The following is a 22,611-nucleotide window of genomic DNA, read 5'->3' on the forward strand; positions in this document are numbered from 1 at the left end:
ACTATATGCATCATCGTGCATTTTCAACTAAGAGACCTCTTACCACACATGTGAATAGTTTAAGTGGTTTGATCCTACCGAACCAATTTAACAATGCAATCTTCTTGGGTTTGTTAGGTCAACAACAAATTTGGATATAAATCCGCAACATAACATGGTTTTTTGAATATTGTCACTTAAACTAGGAAAGTCTAGTATTCCTATTAGGGTAGAACAACTTTATGTGTGAACCTACCATGACCTTAACATGCATAATTAAGCCTCCTATGCGATTAAAATATTGCATATCCTCCAAATACTATGCCTCTTCTAATACTTAGTGATTTTGGTCCTAACCTTGTACCTTAGTTAGTTTTGTCACTTTGTACACATATGGCTCGACCTTGCCTTCATAAGAATCTACATTTGTCTCTTTATAATTAGTATAGCTCGACTTAACTCCTATAATATTTTATATTGGTCATTTTATACACGTATGACTTGACCTGGTCCCCATACGAGATCAACTAAGATCTCAGAAGAGACTCAACATTCAACTTCAAGAGTCAACTTCTCAAAAAGGATTCTCAACAACTAGGCTTGTGAAACACCACAACATCATATCCTCACAATAGGATATTCAATTTTTAAAACAACATTCTCCTCTAGTTCTAAGTTAATCAACACAACTCAACACAATGCCTTCAGCATTCTCAATACAGCAACTTGGCACTACACAACACAATTCTCACTACATTCCATCATTCAACAACTTACAACTTTTAACAATTTAAACATCAATATTCATCATCATAGATTAATTATAAAGCAATAGAATCATAAATCAACTTATACCATGTGAGCAATCCAATCTACTAACACATGTTCAACACTTAGTCAATAAAAAAAACAAGTTTTTCATTAGGCATCTCACGCCCAACATCATTATCCTCACACTTGACGTCATTCTCCTCATCACACTCGACATCATTGAGGTGGAGAACCTCTGGCTCGCTCACGCTCAATGCCAAACTACTTGTGTCCAATGTGAATAGGTAGAGAGCCCTTATGTCAATCACATTTGGCGTGACCAAACCCATGCTTGACCCCATTTCAGGCAAAGAGTCTCTACCTAACTCTCACCCAGCATCACAATATTGACACTTGATGTCATCTAGGCAGAGAGTTTTTATCTTGATCACGCCAATTGGCACCACTCAACTAGGGCCTAACATCACCAAATTAAAGAGATCCATAGGCATCCACGCCCGAAGACATTCAGCCTATGTCCGATGTGATCAAGTCAGAGAGCTCTCCTCTAGCTCACGCCCAACGCTACCAATTTCACGCCCAATAAGAGTGAGGTAGAGAAACTCTGGCCTACATCATGGCCGACTCCTTTAATTAAGTTGAGCCCAATATGATGATAAATTATGCACTTGGAAGATTCACGTTTTGACTCAAGAATTCATGATATATTACACAAAATGAACGACTCATTTCCAGCAACATTTTCATCATGCAATCAACATATGACCAAAAATATCAATAATTCATCTCAACATTCTCAAGAACACCAAAAACTCACATCCTTCAAATTTATATCTCAAACATCAACACAACAACAAATTTTAGTGAAAATCAAGTAGTATACAACTCAACAATTCATCAAGAATCAATTTACAACTTCTCTTACCCTTGGATCGATTAGGAAGAGATAAAAGAAAGGAAAACAAGTCACTCCAAGTTAACTTTGCACCGACACCTCTATTCCTCTGATTATTGGCTTTGGAGCTAGGAATCACCTAAATAGCCATAAAATCACTATTAAGGAAGGGAACTTATAAGGTTCACTTCTTAAGAAAGACCTTATATACCCTTCCCTAATAACCAACTTGACTTTTACTCAGAGTAACTTCTCAAACAACATAACTCATCAAGATTTCTAAATCCTTAAAGTTCCACAACAACTAAATAATTAACCACAACAATAGATAAATTAATAAAATTAACAATTAATATTAAAAAAATGTAGTGTTACAAATCTCTTCATTCTTTGGGGATAGTTTTTTTAATATGACCCCACCAAATATTTTCTCTCTTCTCTTCTTTCCAAACAATTGAAAAATATATTATCTCTTCCACTTCTCTCTCATTTACGTCTCTCTACAAAATTCACTCAAACAAATAATGTATAGGTTTGAAAAATAAACTTTTATATTGAATAAGTTTATTTTAATAAAATAAACTTATAAATTAATTAAAAATATATAAGGTCCTCAAAAAGACACCTTACCAAACACTTTTTTTACCTATTGAAACCAAAACCAAACATAAGTAAATGAATCCAAACTATATTCGATTTGATTTTAGTTGAGTCAATTAAACTACATTAAAAACAAACTTAAAATTATTTTCCAAAAATCATTTTACTAAATTGGGGTGTAAGTGGATATGAGTGACTCATAAATTCAAACTCATTCAAATCAATGAGTTTGGATCAAATTTTTTAATGTTCAGGTAAGACTTAACCCAATCCGATCAAAATTTGACATTTTTTATAAATAAATAAATAAATTATATTTTTTGACCTATGACTAAATCCGACCTAGTCACATATAATAAATAAATAATGATAATAATAATAATAGTAATAATAGTAAGTTAGTGTTTGGATGATCACTTGCTCATGACAATATTCTATGTCACTCTTGATCTATAGTAGATTGTATTTTTGAATTCATAACATTGTAATAATACAACATATCTATTTTAAATTTAATTTATATCTATTGTGAAATATTTAAATTTTTAAAATAAATAAATAAACTTAATTATGTTTGACCAGATTATCTCAACCCATTTCCGATCGAGTTGAGTTAAATTTAAAAAAAAAAATCATAGAAATCAAATCTAATACAACATGTGAAATAACATATTTTTTCAAATTTGAGTTAACCCGATTCCTTACGTTCCTATCCTTGAATTGAATTAAAACAAAAAAAAAAAAACAATTTAAGCACACAAAACCACGTGCATAGTACTTCCGATAAACAGAGTTGTTGTTTTTATTTTATAAATCCTGCGAAACATAGATGCTTAAATCAAGTAGGAGACTCTTTCGGCAAGTGGACCCTATTTCTTTAATTTGCTTTACCTTCTTACAACTCAAATGGCATAACATACATGTCAGATACACTCTGGCCGCAATGACTGCAACTAAACTACATCGCCAACTACGACTTTAATTTTTCATCAAAACAATACAACTAATGTATCTAGACACAAGTTTGTTTATGTCATCATTTCTTCTCATTTTTCTCCTCCCTAGATATTCCGTAACTTCATTTTTTATCGATTTATTTGGATCATATAAGCAGTCATGATGTCACAAACTTATGACACTTGAATTTTAATTTGAAAACCATGGACTGTCTTGTCTGTATGCATGCCACACGTTGGACTATGAATCTAGCAAACAATTCATTAGTGAAAGATACGTTATAATAGTTTTGTGTTGCCATAGTAGAAATTTCTATGTATATATGTAAAGGGTTATGTCGACCTTGATTAATTATTAGTTGAAAAATTTAATGGGCATCGAGATCGTACGTGTTCGTGCGCATTACTAATATGACTTGAGGAAAGTTCGAAGCAAGTTTGAATGTTTGATTTATAAAAACGTGTTAAATGTGAATATATGTAGGTTGGGGATGATGTCTAGGGCACACATGGAGGTAATGTTTTGGTGTTGACTTGGTAGACTAAACCAGAGAGATATTCATCGTTCTTAATAACCAACCCACCGTAAATTTATTTGCTTTTTATTTTTATTTCAATATTGGGATCATGATTGAAATGAAAACACTCAGGCTTTCTCAGTCAAGTTGAGAAAAACAAATCAAAATAATCTCATTGTGTTTTTAGCAAATAATAGTAGAAAATCGAGGGTTACGTTAATTAATTTGTACAAGATTGAATTAGTTTAATTAATGTTTTAAGTTTAAGTTTTGAAAATATAAATATGCTAAATATTTCAGGAAAAAAAGTTTTGTCACTTGTAACAGTTGTATCTATCTCAAATAAGAATATTGTCTGTGCTAAAATATATTGGTCATATGTATCCAAAAACAAATAATAATAGAAACAATATTATTTGACATTAAACTTTTACCATAAAATACACACAAAAATATTAGTCGCTAATATGATATAATAGATCGAAGATATTTGTAGCTGGACGAAAGAAAAAGTGTATAATAAAACGACCGACATGATGAAAAGAGATAAAAAAAAAACAAAAAATATATTAAAAAAAATTATTAGAAGATAAACTGGATATAGTATTTCTAAAATTAGGGGTAAAAATATTTTAAATTATTTTTTGTAATGATAAAAAATTAATTTTGATAATTTACACACTATTTAAATTTTAATTTTATTATATTTATAATTTATTTATGTTAATATTAATAATTTATATTTTTAAATATATTTTTAAGTAGGTATAAATAATACATAGCTGTAAATTTAGTAATTTTTATAATAATTATTTTATATATACTTGTTTCCATTATTTTAATGTCATATTATCACAGTTATAATAATATAAATTATTTCTATTTAAAATAATTACAGTTGTCAGATATTATAATATAATAATTAATATAGTTATTCTTGTACAATAAAGTATGGTATAAAACCGGGCTATTTTTAATATTATAGATAATCATAATGTGATAAAAAAAAAATAATGTAAATTTGTTATTTAAATCGTATCATTATGATAAAATTGATAGTAGTATAGAAACATTGTGCCCAGAAAATCCTCTTTGTAAACTCGCATGTAATATAACCTCTTTTTTTCCTGATGTTTTCGACCCTAAACCAATTGGTCACGAATTAAAATGAAAATAAAGGATAATAAAAGGGTGAATGAACAATTGAACAGTGAAAAGATAATGGGAAGACAACACCAAAAGATTACGGTTAATGGTAGATCTACATTATAATATGAGGAGTGCATTTACAATTTAATTAAAGTATTAATAGATATTTAAAATTAATTAAATTAATGTAGCATTCAACCAACTTATAGAAGAATAATTAATTAATATTTATTTTATTTTATTTTTATTTTCTAGTATCATGCATTTTTAATCCCTGTTATACTCGATATATATGTAAAGGTAAACTCACTTCAGTTTCCAAATGTATATTTTCATAATTTTATCATCGATTTAGTCTTTTAATAATTATCTATAACATTAAAAGAAATTCTGGGTACAAATTCTGAAAAAGGAGACAAAATTAAAAATGAAAAAGAAAAAGAAAATATTGTAACATTGTGTGTTTTAGGTATTTTTTAATTTAATTATATGATTTAAATGTTGTTGTGTTGTTATATACGAAGATTATTTTAGAGTTTTAAGAGTTATGAACCTTGAGAGTTAGGTTCTTTTTTAGATAATTTTAGATTTAGTTAAGTGTTCAATAAGAAAGAATATGTAAGATTTTTTTTTTAAGACATGAATCACATAAGTTCTAAGTTTTAAGAAAAATTAGAAATAAGTTCTCTAGAGCCAAACTTTTTTCTTCATTTTCTTTTTCTATTGAGACTTGATTTCAATCCTTTCCTATTGTTGATCCAAGGTGATTAGCTAGGAGATCCAAGTCTATGGAGCTAAAGATCTTGAGTCGGAGTTTGTGTGGAGTTTTTTTCCCCTCTTTTCTTCTTCTTACTTTGGAGCAATTTGAGGTAATGGAAGCTTTGTGTGGGGTTATTGTTAATTTAATTGGGATGATTGTTTGCTATTAATATTTATCAAGAGATGGTTGTTTTGGACTGAATTCCATAAGGATGTGATTGCTTGAGTTTTGGTTTCTTTCTTGGAAGTGGTTGTAAAATGGGTTGATGATTCTTATAGATCTTTGGTTGCATGTTGCTTTTTTGGAGTTGTTTTCGAGTTCTATATGTTGTATATGTGTGGTATTCCTTGTTGCATGTTTTTTGGATTTCAGATGGAATTGGGAAATTAGAGTTTTTGTCAAGTGTAAAAGCTATCTTCGCATCAAGTGTGCTTTTATGGTGTCAAGCATGGCTCAAAGTCAAGGATTCCCAATCTTTTGATTTCAGACACAAAATTGGTGACGTCAAGTGTGAGAAGAGTGAATCATCTCTAACTTACTCACGTCAGATGTTAAGTTGAATGACACCAAACGTGAGGAGAGAGAATTATCTTTGTTTAAACAAACGTCGAGTGCCAAAAGAGTGATGTTGAATGTCAATGGAGTGACTTCAAATGTGAGTTAGGCTCTCCTTGATTTGGGGTTGGACGTGAGTTTTGTCATGCCAAACATGAGAAAATGGAAGGCTTTCTGCCTCATTCATGCTAAACGCAGGTGGTTTGGCACTGGACGTGGCCAAGACAAGAAACCCCTTGTCTTAATAGTGTTTGGCACCCATGGGATGATGTCGAGTGTGAGTTGTGTGATTCTATATGATATTCTAAGTTGTCTAATACTTGAAGAATGATGATTAAGTTGTATGATGATAACTCATTATGTTTTAAGTTGATATACTAGATAATGATGTTTATGTTGCTAAGTTGTGAGTTGATAATGATGAAGTTGTTAAGTTATATGATGCTATAGTTAATCAGGTTGTTAAGTTGTTAGGCTTGTGATATAGATATGTGTCTTTGTTGAGATACATAAAAATTAGAGGAGAGTATAAAAGCTTGTTTAGAAATTAAAGTATTATTCATTATGTAAATATAAGTTATGGTACTTCTAAATCGGTACTTGTTTTAAGTTGTCTTATATAGGTTTTATATGAAAATCATATCTGGGCAAAGTCGAAACATACATGTATAAAGTGACTAATTGAGTAAAATAAAAGGTCAAAGACTTAGTTTTTAACTAAGTATTAGAAGGCGTAGTATTTGGAGGATAATTGATGGATTAATCCTATAAGAGACTTAATGTTGCAAGCTACTGTCATATAAATCAAATTGTTATGCCCGAGAGGAATACTAGACTTTTTAGTTTAAGTAATAAAACCTAATAAATCAATTTAAATTGTATATATAACACCCTATGAAGCCTAATGTATATACTTAAGCTAGTTGCGATAGGTTCAACGTTGTAATTTGATAGAGTCTAACTACTTAAATTATCTACTCCTACTATAAGAGATTTCTATAGTTGATATGCATAATAATACATTAATTATTTAGGTTAAACATTTTGATTGAACTGAAATTGATAAATTATTTATAATAATATTATGTTACGTTATTAGTTATTGAGATGTTGATGTGATAATATTATTCATAACTTTATGTTAAATTAACTTTAATTTCGATGAAATTGACTATCTCTTATTGTTGCAAATTTATTATTGTAATTATTATGTTACTTCTCTATAAAAAAAACTTACCCCTTTTTTTTTAAAAAAAAAGTGTAAGCTTTAAAAAAAAACTTATGTCATGTCGGTGCCTTAAAAAATGTCATATATTTTTTAAAATAAGTTTCATTAGATTTTTTAATATAATATTAATCTATGCACATTGCACACTTCGCTTTTTTATGCCGGTTCGTTTGTGTTATCCACAATTCATTCTCTTCACCAACGTACAGCTTCATTTTGGAAAATGAATTTTCGTAAATAACTTTTCTTAACAAACTCGCAATTTGTCATCCAAATCACTAGAAAATACTTTATTTCTTTTGTATATTTTTATGATAATGCTTTATTTGTATTAAAAAATTTACACCTAAATTTTTAGGTAAAAAGCGAGTTAGGTTAGAAAGTAAAGAGAAAGTGTATAAATTTATGATAAAAAGTAAGAGTGCCAATGCCGCAAATGAGTGCTTAAATAAAAGTTTTTTATTATAGTATTTTAGTATTATGTGTTTTATAGACAAAATATTTTTTATATATAACTAAATTTTTTAATAAATTATACATACAAATAAATAATATACTTGAAAATTAAATTATATTTAAAATTTATATAAATATATATTTTTTAAATATATAAATTATATTTTGATTTAAATGAAAAAAATATTTTTAATTATTAATAATTTATTTTTAAAATATTAAAATCTTAATTGATAAAAAGTATAATAATAAAAATGTTAAATTAATTAAGAAGTTACAAAAAAAATATGTAAAATCGATATTGTCAGAAAGTAACTCTTAACATTTACATTTAATTAATATATATGGAAGTGATTGAAAAGTAAGACAATATCTAATTATTATATATTTTCATTATTATTTATTTTGTCTTTAATTAGTATCTCTAGAACATTGTTTAATATTTTTTCCAAAAACTAATACTAATTCTTTTTAGATACTATTATTTCGTACGAAACCATTTTAAACTGCGACGAATTCGCAATGATAAAGTATTTTTCTCCTCCATAAAAGGTGTGCAAAACACATGCAATACCTATTTTGTAATTTTTAAAAGTTATTTCATATAAAAAATTAATTAACCTTTCTTACTCACATGTAATTTGTGAATTTTTCTACTCAATTTTTATAATTATACATTTTTTTATCAAACTTTTAAAATTTAGTCATTTTATTATTATGTTAATTAATTATTTAATGTCATTACTTAATTATGAGTATGATATATTCTCATTTGTATATCATATTAGTCATTTATGTTAGTAAATGTTACACAGAAGATATTAGTAAAGTGTATAATTTTAAAAATTAAATAAAAATATATAAAATATATAAAACTGATAATCTGTTTTAGTATATATATTTTCAAACAATTTTATCTTTAAATATTAAATATTAAATAATAATAATATTATTATTAATTAATTATCTTTATAAATATAAGATTGAAATATGAAAATTTTAAATTTATGAATCAAATAAAATATTAATTAATTTAATAAATATTCTTAATTATTAAATATTTTTCTACTCAATTTTTATAATTATAGATTTTTAATCAAACTTTTAAAATTTAGTCATTTTATTATTATTTTAATTAATTATTTAATGCCATTATTCAATTATATATGAATATGATATATTCTCATGTCACATTAGTAATTTATGTTAGTAGTAAATGTTATTAAGAAAACATTAGGTGATAAAATATGTTAAAATTTAAAATTAAATATTAAAATATATAATTTTAAAAATTGAATAAAAATTTATCATATATAAAAAAATTATATCCAAATTTAGTATATATATTTTTAAATAATAAAAGTTCATTATCTTTATAAACATAACATTCAAATGTTAGACTTTAAAATTTAAGAATTAAATAAAATATAAAGAGGGGTCAGAAATTAACGTGATGGTTTCGTGTGGAGTAGAGTAAGATGGAGGGTTAAAAAACACAAGTTGAAGGCGAAGTGAGTGAAAAAAGAATAGGAAAAGGCATTGAAATCGGCGATGGTAGGGAATATTCGTTGTATAAATAGGCGAAAATGTTTGGTCCTTTCGCAATCAACAAGTAGCAGGCGAAGAGAAAGAGAAGAAAAATAATAATGTGGTTCTTGTACTTGTGGGATGAGGAAGAGAAGGAACTGGGTAGGCAACAAGCCCCTGGAACTTGCCCTTACTGTGCAGGCAAGGTTGAAGCCATGGATGTTGAGATCCAGTGGAGACTCTGCTTCTTGCCCATGTGCTTCAAGCTCAAGAGAAAGTTCTTCTGCACCAACTGCTCTAGACGATTAGAATTGTATTATTAGTCACACATATATATAACTCTTTCTTTCTCACACTTTCTTCATCTACTCATAAATATATATATCTTTTTTTTTTACTAGGGAATACCAGTTTGAGGTTGTATGGGGTGTTTCAGTTTTGACCATGCAAGTTTAAGGTTGTATGGGGTGTTTGAGTTTTGACCATGTATGTAAATGGATTTCATTTCTTTCTGTTTCTTCGTTCTTGGTTTAATTTTATTTCTGTTCAGGAATTACTTACTTTTGATTTTTGTTCAATTTTGGAGTTTGGAATCGCTTCCAAGTTCAAACATGGTTTCTCTCTGCGTGGAGTTAATAGTAAATGGGGGGTTTCTTCTTTGCTGGGAGGATGACAAATTGACAACAATATGACATGGTTCTGAAATGATTAATTTATCTGTATCTCAAATGTTGATGGCTCAACAACTATAGTGCGTTCTATATTTTTCTTAGTTTTATATTCTATGATGATTTCGTGTTTAATTATAAAGTCTTTTTATAAAGGTGTATGAATGATGATTCTATTTTTTTCAAACATGGCAAGACAGTGCCAATCATTCGACATGTCCATCGATCATGTCTGGTCCTTGTGATCTGAGAGAGCATCTTGGATAATGGTCGAGGATCAGACGCAACTCAACTCACCTCACCTAATTGATTGCGTATAAAACAAGAATTAAAAAAGGACAAACGTCAATGAAATTTTGTTTAATCGAACTTTTACACGATTTTTTGTATATTTTATTTACTAATTATTTTTAATGTTGTATATTAACCACTTGCTTTTTAAAATATTATATATATATATATATATATATATATATATACATTTTATTAATTGATTGTTTCACATTATTCTTAATATCAAACGTTAATGTGATACATTTATAATTAAGTAACATGTTATATACCTGTCAAAAACAACAAAAACCCTATCAAGTTATTTTTATCATCATTTACATGCAACTTCTTCCTGTTCAAGCTATAAGATAAATTTATAAGGAATAGATTATCTATTTTATAAGGTACTTTAATTTTTTTTAAAAAGCATTAATTTTTTTTATTAAATATTGTAAGAATATATATATTTTTTCTTATCTCTTAAATTCTTCATTATTATTCAGTATTTTTATTGATATTGGAGTCTAAGTTTTTATATATAGAGTAATTTATTTACATCACTCATAAAAATTTAGTGATAAATAAGGATATTTTATATATATAAAAAAACATTGTGCAAATGAGTAATTTTTTTTGCTTGATGTTTGTAGGAAATTTTGTTTATGAGCTCTTTTTATTTAAACTAGCTAAGTTTTTCAATTTAGGTATGTGCGACTAAATCTTTTGCAAGAATATAATCATTGTCTAATTCACATAATTGACCAGTTTACAATACATATGATGATCTTAAGGAAGAAAATAAACTGCGAAACTACACTTACTAAACTAAAATAGTACTAGAAAAAGAAGAAAAATGTGGCTAAGAAGTCATACCCAACAATCCCGTGCATGGAAGCTGTATGCGCAAGTAGTGAGTGCTTGTGAAAGTTCAAGCATGATTTTTTCGACCCCCTGAGTTGAGAATTCCTTATCTATTTATAATTTTGATTGAGGGGCGGTTTCATTATATGAGTCTAGCGTGGTCAGCATAATTACTCTCCCACTACGTGGTTTGAGTAACCTCCCCAACTGCTTTTAACTATGAGTAATCGCTCGTCACACATTTTTTCGTTCGACTCTCAAATAGCTCTTTAGAGGTGGTTAGTGCTTGTCTGCTTCGATAACTATCCTGACGCTTTGATGTAACTTCTTAACTGCTCATAACTGCTAGTAACTTCCCCCTCTATTTTTTGATTCTCGAGCGATCCTTGAATATATGCATTTCTACGACTTACTCGAGATTTTCTATACCTTTGGGAGGCATCTCTCACACTGGCTACCTTTCTATCTTCATACTTCTTCGAATGATTCTCATAGATATTAGACTATTTCTTTAATAACTATTATATTTGTTCATGTACATGAAAATTTTATTTACTATTTATTGTTTTCTTATTGATATTGGACTTTATACATATCCACTCAAACTGTGCACATTTGATGTTTTGGTGATGATACTATATATAATTTGTTATATTTTGGTGTGAATTTTATGAAATATACATTTATTTAGAAGAAATTTTTCATGTTAATTGGTCAAACTAATATAATGGTTTTACTACAATAAAGATATTTAACATCAATTAATATAGGAATTGTACATTGATTCTAAAATTGATGTAATGTAAAATGAGAAACACTTTTTTTATGTCAAATCTTATTAAAGCTCCACTCATATAAGTATCATAAGGTCCAAGCCTTGTTACTAACATCAATTTTTTGGTGATCCTCACATGTAAGATGTCCAACCAACCAAAACAAGCACAACAAATAGGGAAGTGAGATATGTATTACTTTGACTTCTAGTATGAGATAAGGTTGAGTAGCCACAAACAATACATAAGTAGCAAATACATATATATAAACATACATCACATGTTATCATGGCATCCAAAGTATATAAACAATTCTATGAGAAAACATGTACACTCAACAACAATCACAAATCAAACATCCAATGCAATAGAAACTACAGACTCAAGTAATTCTAAATGCATATGACGCTAGTAAAAAAACACATATTGCCTAAATGCTCATAAAGTAGCCTAAAAGGATATACTAGTGACCAACAAATAGCCAAGGTGCCTAGCACTCAAACACTCTCAATTCGGAGAAAGATACATCAGGGTGCATCAAGACAATAATGTCATGCAAGATACACTCGATGCACACACCAAAAGAACATGGGTTTTAAAACCTAGCATGTCCCCAAGGTCAAATTCCTTGAGATCACAAGGGGGACTTTACCAATTAGTTTTGGTTTAATAATGTTAGGAATAGATATTAGGGTGATATTGGATTTTGCATGACAAACTTTTGGGTTCGACATTATGTTTTCGCCCAGCAAGATAATCTTTGCTAGTGATAATGAATAACAATTTACATGTCTACTTAGCGATAATAGCTTGCTCAACTTGGCTAAGTCCTCGTGATTATCCTTGTGAGTTAGGTCACTAAGTGAAGGCATTTTGCTTAATGAGTGTGAGCAACTAGAAGGTTGGTTATTTTGATTTTTTAAGCGAGAGGGACTACTCACTCGGTGAAAGTGAACTTGACGTGGGAAATCATTCAATGAGACTATGTTGCTCAATGAGAGTGAACTTAGAATTACTTTACCTTTTAAATGATCTTAGGGATGATTTGAAATGCTCATATCATTCTTGAGAAAAAGAGTGTTTGAGAGAACTATTATGAATAGGTAATGGGTTGAGATATATGTGTGTGGAAGTTACATTTCTGAGATCTTGTGCTTAAGACCTTATGCTATGAGTTATATGTGTGATGTGAGTAAGTTTAAGTGTTAACTTAGCAGTGTGGAATCTAAGTTATGTTTGGTCATTTGTGAAGTTTAGACAATGATCTAGCCTAGTAAAAATCTCAATCCACCTAACAACATGATTAGCATGATATGTCTGTTATGAATTCTTGATGTGTTGTGTGTTGTGATTGAGTTCATTCATTAATGCACAATTTGTTTGGAGGTAATGCAAGTTTATGTGAGAGGGTCTTTATGATCTTCTACCTTGACCCTAAGGGTGTTATGATGGAACATGATCGGTTCAACATATTATTAGGCACAAAACAAATCTTGAAGTGAGACTTTTTTTTAATTAATAATAATATCTTTCGATAAAAAAATATATAAATATTTTAGAGACAAGTCTTAAAAAAATAGTTATATTTGTATGTCTTTTAGAAATAGAACTTTTAAAGTGAATTTTTAAAAATGAAAAAACTAACTTTTAAGTTATGGAACTTTGAAAAAAATTATATAAATGTTAATATAAAATGTTTTATTGAAGGGTCTAAAGCGAAGTCTTTGTTTGCCTAGCCCTTGGGTCGACCTTGGGTGGGAAATCTCTTGTTTTAAGTGGGATAAGGGACAAGTATGGCTAGTTGTTGATGGAATCAAGGTTATGAATGATTATCGATTCCACTATCCTAGACTCCTAGCTTTCCCAATCTTCATCCATGGCTTCAATGATAAGAAAACAAAAAATATGATGGAGGGACAAGGAATGGAGCACACCACCTTTAAAGGAATGATAAGCAAGAAGGAAAGATCTTTCCACAAGGAACAAGCTATTATAAGGAGTATGAACTCCAAAGATAGAACAAGACCTTTGGAAGAAAGAACTTCTGAATTCAAACTCAAAATACTCCAAAAGTGACCATACATGTAGGAATAATTGGTAGAAAATTTGAATTCAAATTCAAATAATGGTGCCAAAACTTTTGACTCTAGAAGTTGCGTGCTCTAGATCTAAATTAGCCAATAGGAAGGTGCCATGTGACAAGTATGGATGGTGTGCAATACAAAAAAACACTCATTACTGACGAACTTTTTCCCACGGATAAATATCTGTCTGAAAAATGACATTATTGACAGATTTTTTCGATGGATATGTGTTCGTCTGAAACATAAACAACTCCGACGGATATTACCCACAGATTTTTTCTGTCTGAAATTTCATATGAATGTTACCCATGAATTTTTTTCGTGGAAAAATTATGATGTTTCAAACAGATATTTCCCACAGATTATCTGTCTAAAACGTTCGTAGAAAATGCAAAAAAGTTCGTGGGTAACTTTAAAAAAATTAATGATAAAAGATTAACAAATTAAATTCTTAAATACTTAACTAATTTTCTCATGCTAATTAATTTACCATACCAACTATTACATATATATAATTTATAATTAAATGATAGTATAAAATAATAATTTACTATCAATATATTTTAATATTATATAGTTAATTTTATTTAAATTGAGAAATATATAATTAGTGAAATGATATTGATGCATGATAAATAAAAATTAAATTAGATAATTACCCATGGAATTATCCACGGATGTATTCGTTGGTAATTACCGATAGATTTATCTGTGGATAATTACCGAATTATTTTTTATTAATAATTTATGTTAAATATAATAAAATTAATTCATAAGTAATTTTGATAAATAAAAATTAAATTAGATAATTACCCATAGAATTACTCATGGATGTATCCGTGGGTAATTATCGACAGATAAATTCGTGGGTAATTTACCCACAGATTAATTATTTTTTATTAATAATTTATGTTAAAATAATAAAAATAATTTAAAAGTATAATAATGATTAATAAAAACTAAATTAGATAAAAAAAATTAAAAAATATATAAAATTCTTCTAGTTAAAGAAAAGTCTCTAAAAAATGCTATGGTAAAAAAAACATTTATGTTTTATATATAAAAGTTAATTATTCTTTGATTAATTACTAATTTTAATTTAATATATATTTATACAAGTTTTAAATATGATTTATTGATTTAACTATAATATTTAATTTTATATATAATTTATTATAAATTTTAATTATATATAATAAAAATGTAACTTGTGAAATACACATACTAAAATATGAGTATTTTTTAATTTACATAAAAGTTATAGTATTATATTATATTGTAATTTGTGAAATATACTGGAATGAAAGAGATCCAAAGATTGTATAAGTATGAGATTGTATAGTTGAGGATGACTTAAGGAAATTCATTTGTACTATCTATACCAATGAGATGCATCTACTTGTTGGTAGCTCATTCCTTAAGAACTTTATAGTTAAGTGTGCTTGACATGGAATAATTTAGAGATGGGTGACCTTCTGGAAATTTTTTTAAATGCGCCAGTGACGACAAGTCACACTCTAAAGTCTTATGTTGATTTGTGGGGTTTGTGGGGTTAATATTTGATTTAAAAATCGGAGGAATATCTCAAAAAGAGTTACCTATGGAAGGTTTTGATCAGTGAAGAGTTTTGACCAATGAGTAGTTGTGTGAAGTGTCATGGAGTGGAGTCTCTGAAAAGTCAGATATAATCACTACTAAAAAAGTGTCATTTTCTTACGAATTTTCCTACAAAAAAATATTCGCAGAAATTTTTTACGAATTTTATTGCAATAATTATTTTGCAAAATTTTTTTACGAATTTATTTGCGAAAAATAATTTACAAATATTTCTTACAAATTTTTTTCTAAAAAATAATTTACAAGAAATGATTGCAAAAAATTTTGCTACAATTTTAATGAACATAGAAATTTTTTTCCATGATAAAAATTTGCAGAAAATATTGTAAGAATTTTATTTTGTTTCTTGCAAAAATAAATTTGCAAGTAATGTTTACTAAATGGTAGAAAAATTTTGTAGGTAACTTTTCCTGCGGATTTTCCTGCTAATTTTAATCCGCAGGAAAAATCAAAAAAATATTTAAATTTATAAGTTTAATATTTTAAAAAAACTTTAAGTCCCACATCGATTGAAAATAAAATAATTAAAGAGTATATAAGTTGGGGCAACACTTACCTTACAAGTTGTGTTGTATGGTTGAGTTTAGGCTTATAATTAATGTATCACATGTTGGAGGCGTGAAAACAAATGGTTCGGATGAATTCATTGTAAGCATTTGAAAGTTGATCAATTATTTATAGTAATTTCTTTAATTTTTTTTCGTAAAAAATATTCCTGCAGAATTACTTGCGAAAAAATTCGCAGGAAACTTTCTTGCGAATTTTTTTTTTTGCAAGAAAGTTTCCTATGAATTTTTTTTTTGCAGGAAAGTTTCCTGCAAATTTTTTTCGCAGGAAAATTTCTTGCGAATTTTAAAATTCACAAAATCATATTATTCACGAAGGTATTACCTGCAGATAAAATTTCGTAGAGAAATTTGTAGGAACAACGTTTTCTGCAAATTTTTATGAAAAATTTGCAGGAAAAGTCGTATGTAATAAGAGAAATTCTAGTAGTAGCTGGATGTTGCACTAAATAAGGGTGTTATTTAATACAATTTTGAAATGAATTTTTAAAAATATTATCAACAATACCTTTGGATTTTATCCATGGATAATTCTGTTGGAAAGTTACCTACGCATTATAATCCGTTGGTAAACGAATTTTGATCGGCTATAATTTCAAAATTTCTTGTAGTGGTGACTAACTAATGACATTACAAGAAATTTCAAAATTACAAATGGTCAAAATCTGTGGGTAATAACCAAAAAAATCTATGGTTAACACTTTGCTTGTATGAAACATTTATCGACGGATTTTCAGCCGTAGGGTAACTTTTCGACGGCTTTACTAACTGATACATCCATGGGTAATTATAGATGAATATATTCGTGGGTAGTTACTTACGGATAAGTACCCACGGATGTATTCGTGGGTATTTCCATGGGAATTATTGATAATATTTTTAAAGAACTATTTTGAAATTATATTAAATAACACTCTTGTTTAGTGTAACACCCCTCAGATTTGACCTCTCAACGGTTCCACTTCACGACATTTCACGCAACTCCTCGTTGGTTAAAATCTTTCATCGGTCAGAACCCTCCATGGATAGCCTTTTCTGAGATGTCTGTTTGTTTTTAGGATCAAAGACTGATCCTACAAATCAACACAAGACCTTTTAGCGTGCTTTGTCTTCACTCACACATTTTCTGGAAAACATCTAGGAGGTCACCCATCTCTAAATTATTTTATGTCAAGCACGCTTAACTATGAAGTTCTTATGAAATAAGTTACCAAAAAATAAATGAAAAATGATTGACCCTCCGAATCTGTATGCCAAAATTAATTTTGAATGAATAAAATAATATTTTTTAATTATAAAATATTAAATTAAATAATTATTTTATAATAAATTTATTAAAAAAATATTAATATTTTAATTTTTTGGACCACGATTCGAACAAAATTTCGAACACTGTAGCATAACTCAAAGTAAATACATTTTATTGATATAGATAATATAAATTAATTCATTTAAGTCATCATCAACTATACAATTTCATACTTGTACAATTTCTAAATCCCTCTCATTTTAGTATATTTCACAAGTTTTAATATATTATAATACTATAATTTTTATGTAAATTAAAAAATACTAATATTTTAGTCTGTGTATTTCACAAGTTACATTTTTATTATATATAATTAAAATTTATAATAAATTATATATAAATAAATATTATAATTAAATCAATAAATTATATTTAAAATTTGTATAAATATATATTAAATTAAAATTAGTGACTAATCAAAGAATAACTAACTTCTACATATAAAGCACATATATATGTCTTTCTTATGTCATAACCTTTTTAGAGATTTTTCTTTGATTAGAAAAATTTTATATATTTTTTAACTTTTTATCTAATTTAGTTTTTATTTATCATTATATATTACTTATAAATTAATTTTATTATTTTTAAAATAAATTATTAATAAAAAAATAATTATCCATGGATACATCTGTCGGTGATTATCCACGGATACATTCATCGATAATTCCGTGAGTATTGTTGATAACATTTAAAAAAAAATCGTTTCAAAATTGTATTAAATAACAACATTGTTTAGTGTAATACCTCTCAAAATTTAAGCTCTCAATGGATCCATTCCATGACACTTCACACTAACCTCAATCTTTTTTTTTTTAAATCTATATTCATATTTAAATTTTGAATAAATATATATTAAATTAAAATTAGTAAGTAATCAAAGAAAAATTAACTTCTGTATATAAAGTACAAATGTCTTTTTTGTACCATAAAATTTTTAGAGATTTTTTTATTAGAAGAATTTTATATATTTTTAACTTCTTATCTAATTTAATTTTTATTTATCATAATTACTTATAAATCAATTTTATTATTTTTAAATAAATTATTAATAAAAAAAATACCCTACAAAAGATGTATTTGTGCTGTATATTTAATTTGGATTGAATACCAATTCTAGATGTGGATCAGATAGAAAACTTTAAACCTACAAAACATGAAACTTAAGCTTTAGTTTCTTTTATCTTTTAATGAGATTGCTTTAGTTAGAATGAGATCGGAGAGTTTTAAGAAATAGTCTATCATACTTAGTTTATTAATTAGTAGCTATTTCATGTGGATGATAGATCTTTTGGAAGTTCTATTTATACTTATACTTTTGCTCTGGACATGTAAAGATTGCTTTAATGCCTAAACATCTTTATTTTAAAGCTAATTTTTTTTATTAAATATTTGAATTTTTGACAATAAAATATACGATGTAAATCCTTCTATTAGTGATAACAGAATTTATTATTTATAAATTGTTTTATTTTATTATATTATTACATTAAAACGCTTTAGAGTTAGGGTAGAAGAGTTTCACGCTGCTCACCAAAATTGCCGATTCTCTAGATTCATGATTATATATTATTTGTAGCCATTTTTATAGCCATTGTATAAGTAATACTAAGTATTCAAATAGGTGAATCCAATGCATAAACACTAGACGGAACACACTAGTTATGAATGTTGTAAAAGCTACATGGTGTTTGACAAAATATGAAGTTATATGGCTGTACGTATTTGGCATATTACTTGCATGCAATTGTAAAGTAAGCGATTCAGAATCAGAACTGAGAAACTGACACATGCGTATTTGGCATTACTTGCATGCAATTGTAAAGTAAGCGATTCAGAATCAGAACTGAGAAACTGACACAACATGTGTCCAGCTAACAGCATCTACAATGGAAGTTGTTTATAAGCAACTCTCCATCACTTTAAATGGATCTCACTGTGCCACGTCACTCATAAGCAACTCATATTATATTTTTACAATTTTTGCTTCAATGAAAATTGCTTATAAGAACTCCTATTTTTTTACAACTCATACTACACTTTTTGATACCTCATATTACATTTTATAATAAATTTTTATAAAATTAATTATTATAAATAATATATAAATATAAATAACTAACAAAACAAAAATTATAATAATATTTAATTTCAATAATAAAAAAATATTACATAATAAAAAAATATAAAAATTACAATAATAAAAAGAAATATAAAAAATTATAATAATAAAAAAAAATTATATAATAAAAAAAATACAAAAAAAAAGAAGAAATACCAACGTCTCTTGTCTTTTTTTTTTAATTTACGTCCCTCTTTCTCTTCACATTTCTCTTTCTTTTTCCTTTCACTCTCTCTTTCTCTTCACTCAAGCTTTCCCCGGGAGTTAGTCGTGCGATGAGGCGTGCGCACGGAGGGGTTAGTCGTGCGAAGCCGCACGCGCGGAGGGTTCTGTCGTGCGGAGAGGCGCGCGCGCGGAGGGGTTTCTCGTGTGGAGCTGCGCGCTGGAAGGTTCTGTCGTTCAGAGGTCCCGTGCGGACTGGTGGGTTCTGTCGTCGGAGGTCGCGTGCGCGGAGGGGGTTAGTCGAGCAGAGGTGCGCGCGGACTGGGGGTCTCATCGGGCTGGTCAAGCGGTTCCGCACCAGTGAGGTCTGGTTCAACGGAGTTGCGCGCGCGGAGGTACTCATGACGGTGGAGTCGCGCGCGGGTTAGGAGGGTTGCTCCATGGCCCAGACGGCTAAGCGCGGCCAGCGACGCGCGGCCAGCGACGCGCGACCGGCGACTGGTTGCCGGCGTCGACAACCCTTCCTCCAACGTCCAGCAGCCTTCGCACATGCCCAATGTAGGAAGAACCTGAAGATGGAGGTTTTATTTATTTTATTTATTTTCAAAACCCTTTTCATATTCCACTTGGATTCCTATCAGCCAATCACGTTTCTCTTTTTCAAATTTGTCAGTGCTAAGCACCGTTCCTTGGACAAGCAACTGAAAAAAAAAATTAAGCAATCGGGTTTCCACCTAGATCCACTCCAATGGAAAGTTTTTATAAGCAACGTTGCTTGTTCTTAAGCAACATAGTAAGCACCCTCCGTTGGAGGTGCTCTAACACATGCATCATCGACCAACATACAGTACAAGGGTACCTCACCCTCCCTCTCCAATCCTCACTTTATAGCTTAATAATGCTTATTATTTTATTATCTGATATGCTTAAAAATCTTACATTGTTTAAGAGTCGAGATTAAGAATAATTTGTAAATATTTTTTTTTAAACTATCGAGACATTTTTTAAAAGATAAAATCGTGACAACTCAATAAACATTAAAAATCTTACATCATTTAAGAGTCGAGGTTAAGGATAATTTGTAAATATCTTTCTTCTTTAAACCACTGAGACATTTTTTAAAAGATAAAATCGTGACTGTTAGTCCCTTAGCCTCAATTAACTTAAGAGGGGGGGGGGGGGTGAATTAAGTTTACTAAATTTCCTCTTATAAAAACTTTTCCAATTACTTCATTATCAATTTATTTCCTTAGACAAATTTGTATGTAAAGAATGAATGATGATGCAAACTACTCAATTATAATTAATAACAAGAAATTAAAAGTGTAGGGAAAGAAGAATTACAAACTTGATTTTATGCTGGTTCGGCCAATCCTGCCTACATCCAGTCCTCAAGTCTCCCACTTGAGATTTCCACTACTCTTGTAAACCTTACAAGAAAATGAATCCCCCAACACCTCGGAACTCCCTTTCCTTGTGTTGAGATTCAAACACCAATAAGGAGAAAAACCCTTTCTCCTTTACAGATCCAATGATCTATTAAGTATTATAGAATAACTCTCTTGAAGAGTGGATATTACACTTTCATGATCTTTGATGAACTCTTTAGAGATTTTGCAAATGATTTTGGTCAAGTGATTTGTAAAGATTATTTTCACAAATAGAGTTCGTCACTTTTCTCTAAAAAATTATAGGTATTTATAGACAATTGTTTCTTGAGTTATGTCTTTTCATGAAGAGTTGTAACTCTCTATAATTTTTCAGAAAATAGGCTCTGGTAATCGATTACAATGGTTTAAGTTCAAAATGTTTGAAACGTTGTATAATTCAAATTCGAATTTTGAAAATTTCTCTTCTGGTAATCGATTACAGTCACTGGTAATCGATTACCAGAGAGCATTTTATATTTGAAAGGTTTTCTTTCTCTGGTAATCGATTACAACAAGTGGTAATCGATTACCAGAAACATGTCACTTGTTTTGGCTTATGAAAACTTAAGATATAAAGAGCTTCTATTTTCCAGTTAAAAATATTTTTGTTTAATCTTTTGAATACTCTTTTTGCTTTCTTTTCAAACAACTTATTCTTATATTCAAAAGTATTAAATTTAGGTTTTCTTGAAATTCTTATTTTAATGGCCAAGTGAAATTTGCAAATTCTAAAAGTTCATTTTACATACTAAGCTAAGCAGTCAAGACTTATCTAGTTATTACTTGAGATCTTGCTTCTTGATCAACTTGCTTTAACTTGACCTTTATTTTCTTCAATGCTTTGGCATCATCAAAACTTTGTGCATATTTTCTTCTACAGTGACAACTCAATAAACATTAAAAATCTTACATCGTTTAAGAGTCGAGGTTAAGGATAATTTGTAAATATCTTTCTTCTTTAAACCACCGAAACATTTTTTAAAAAATAAAATCGTGACAACTCAATAAACATCAAAGTGAATAATACTTTAGATGTGGTAATCTTAACAATAACGATAGGTACTTATGATAGAAACATTGACGCTAGAAGGAAAATTTGAATCTCCAACTTTATAATTAATCCTAAATCTTAAATAAGCGTCAAAATAAATAATATCTCAAATACAATAATTAATAATAAACTTATAAATAATATCTCAAATACGATAATCCTAATAATAATAAACTTATCGTAAGAAGACTTGTTATATATACCTCTACAATTGCTTCTTTATTCAAAATCAGATTTGTGTCAAAATAAATAAAATAGATAATATTTTAAATGCGATAATCTTAATGATAATAAACTTAGC

General features: G+C 28.5%; 1 protein-coding gene across 1 annotated transcript; it reads left to right on the forward strand.

The window, feature by feature from the left end:
* Window positions 1-9,412: 9,412 nt before the first annotated feature.
* Window positions 9,413-9,911, forward strand: LOC109815372 (uncharacterized). The gene has a single exon (XM_020380083.3). It carries the CDS (start codon window positions 9,514-9,516, stop codon window positions 9,715-9,717), a length of 204 nt encoding a protein of 67 aa, XP_020235672.1. The 5' UTR covers window positions 9,413-9,513; the 3' UTR covers window positions 9,718-9,911.
* Window positions 9,912-22,611: the final 12,700 nt, after the last annotated feature.

The sequence above is a fragment of the Cajanus cajan genome, chromosome 1, assembly GCF_000230855.2.
Source record: "Cajanus cajan strain Asha chromosome 1, NIPB_CcT2T_4, whole genome shotgun sequence".
Lineage (NCBI taxonomy): Eukaryota > Viridiplantae > Streptophyta > Magnoliopsida > Fabales > Fabaceae > Cajanus > Cajanus cajan.

Excerpts from the sequence above, each read along its gene's own strand:
- LOC109815372 (XM_020380083.3), top strand. The coding sequence starts at position 9,514 with ATGTGGTTCTTGTACTTGTGGGATGAGGAAGAGAAGGAACTGGGTAGG.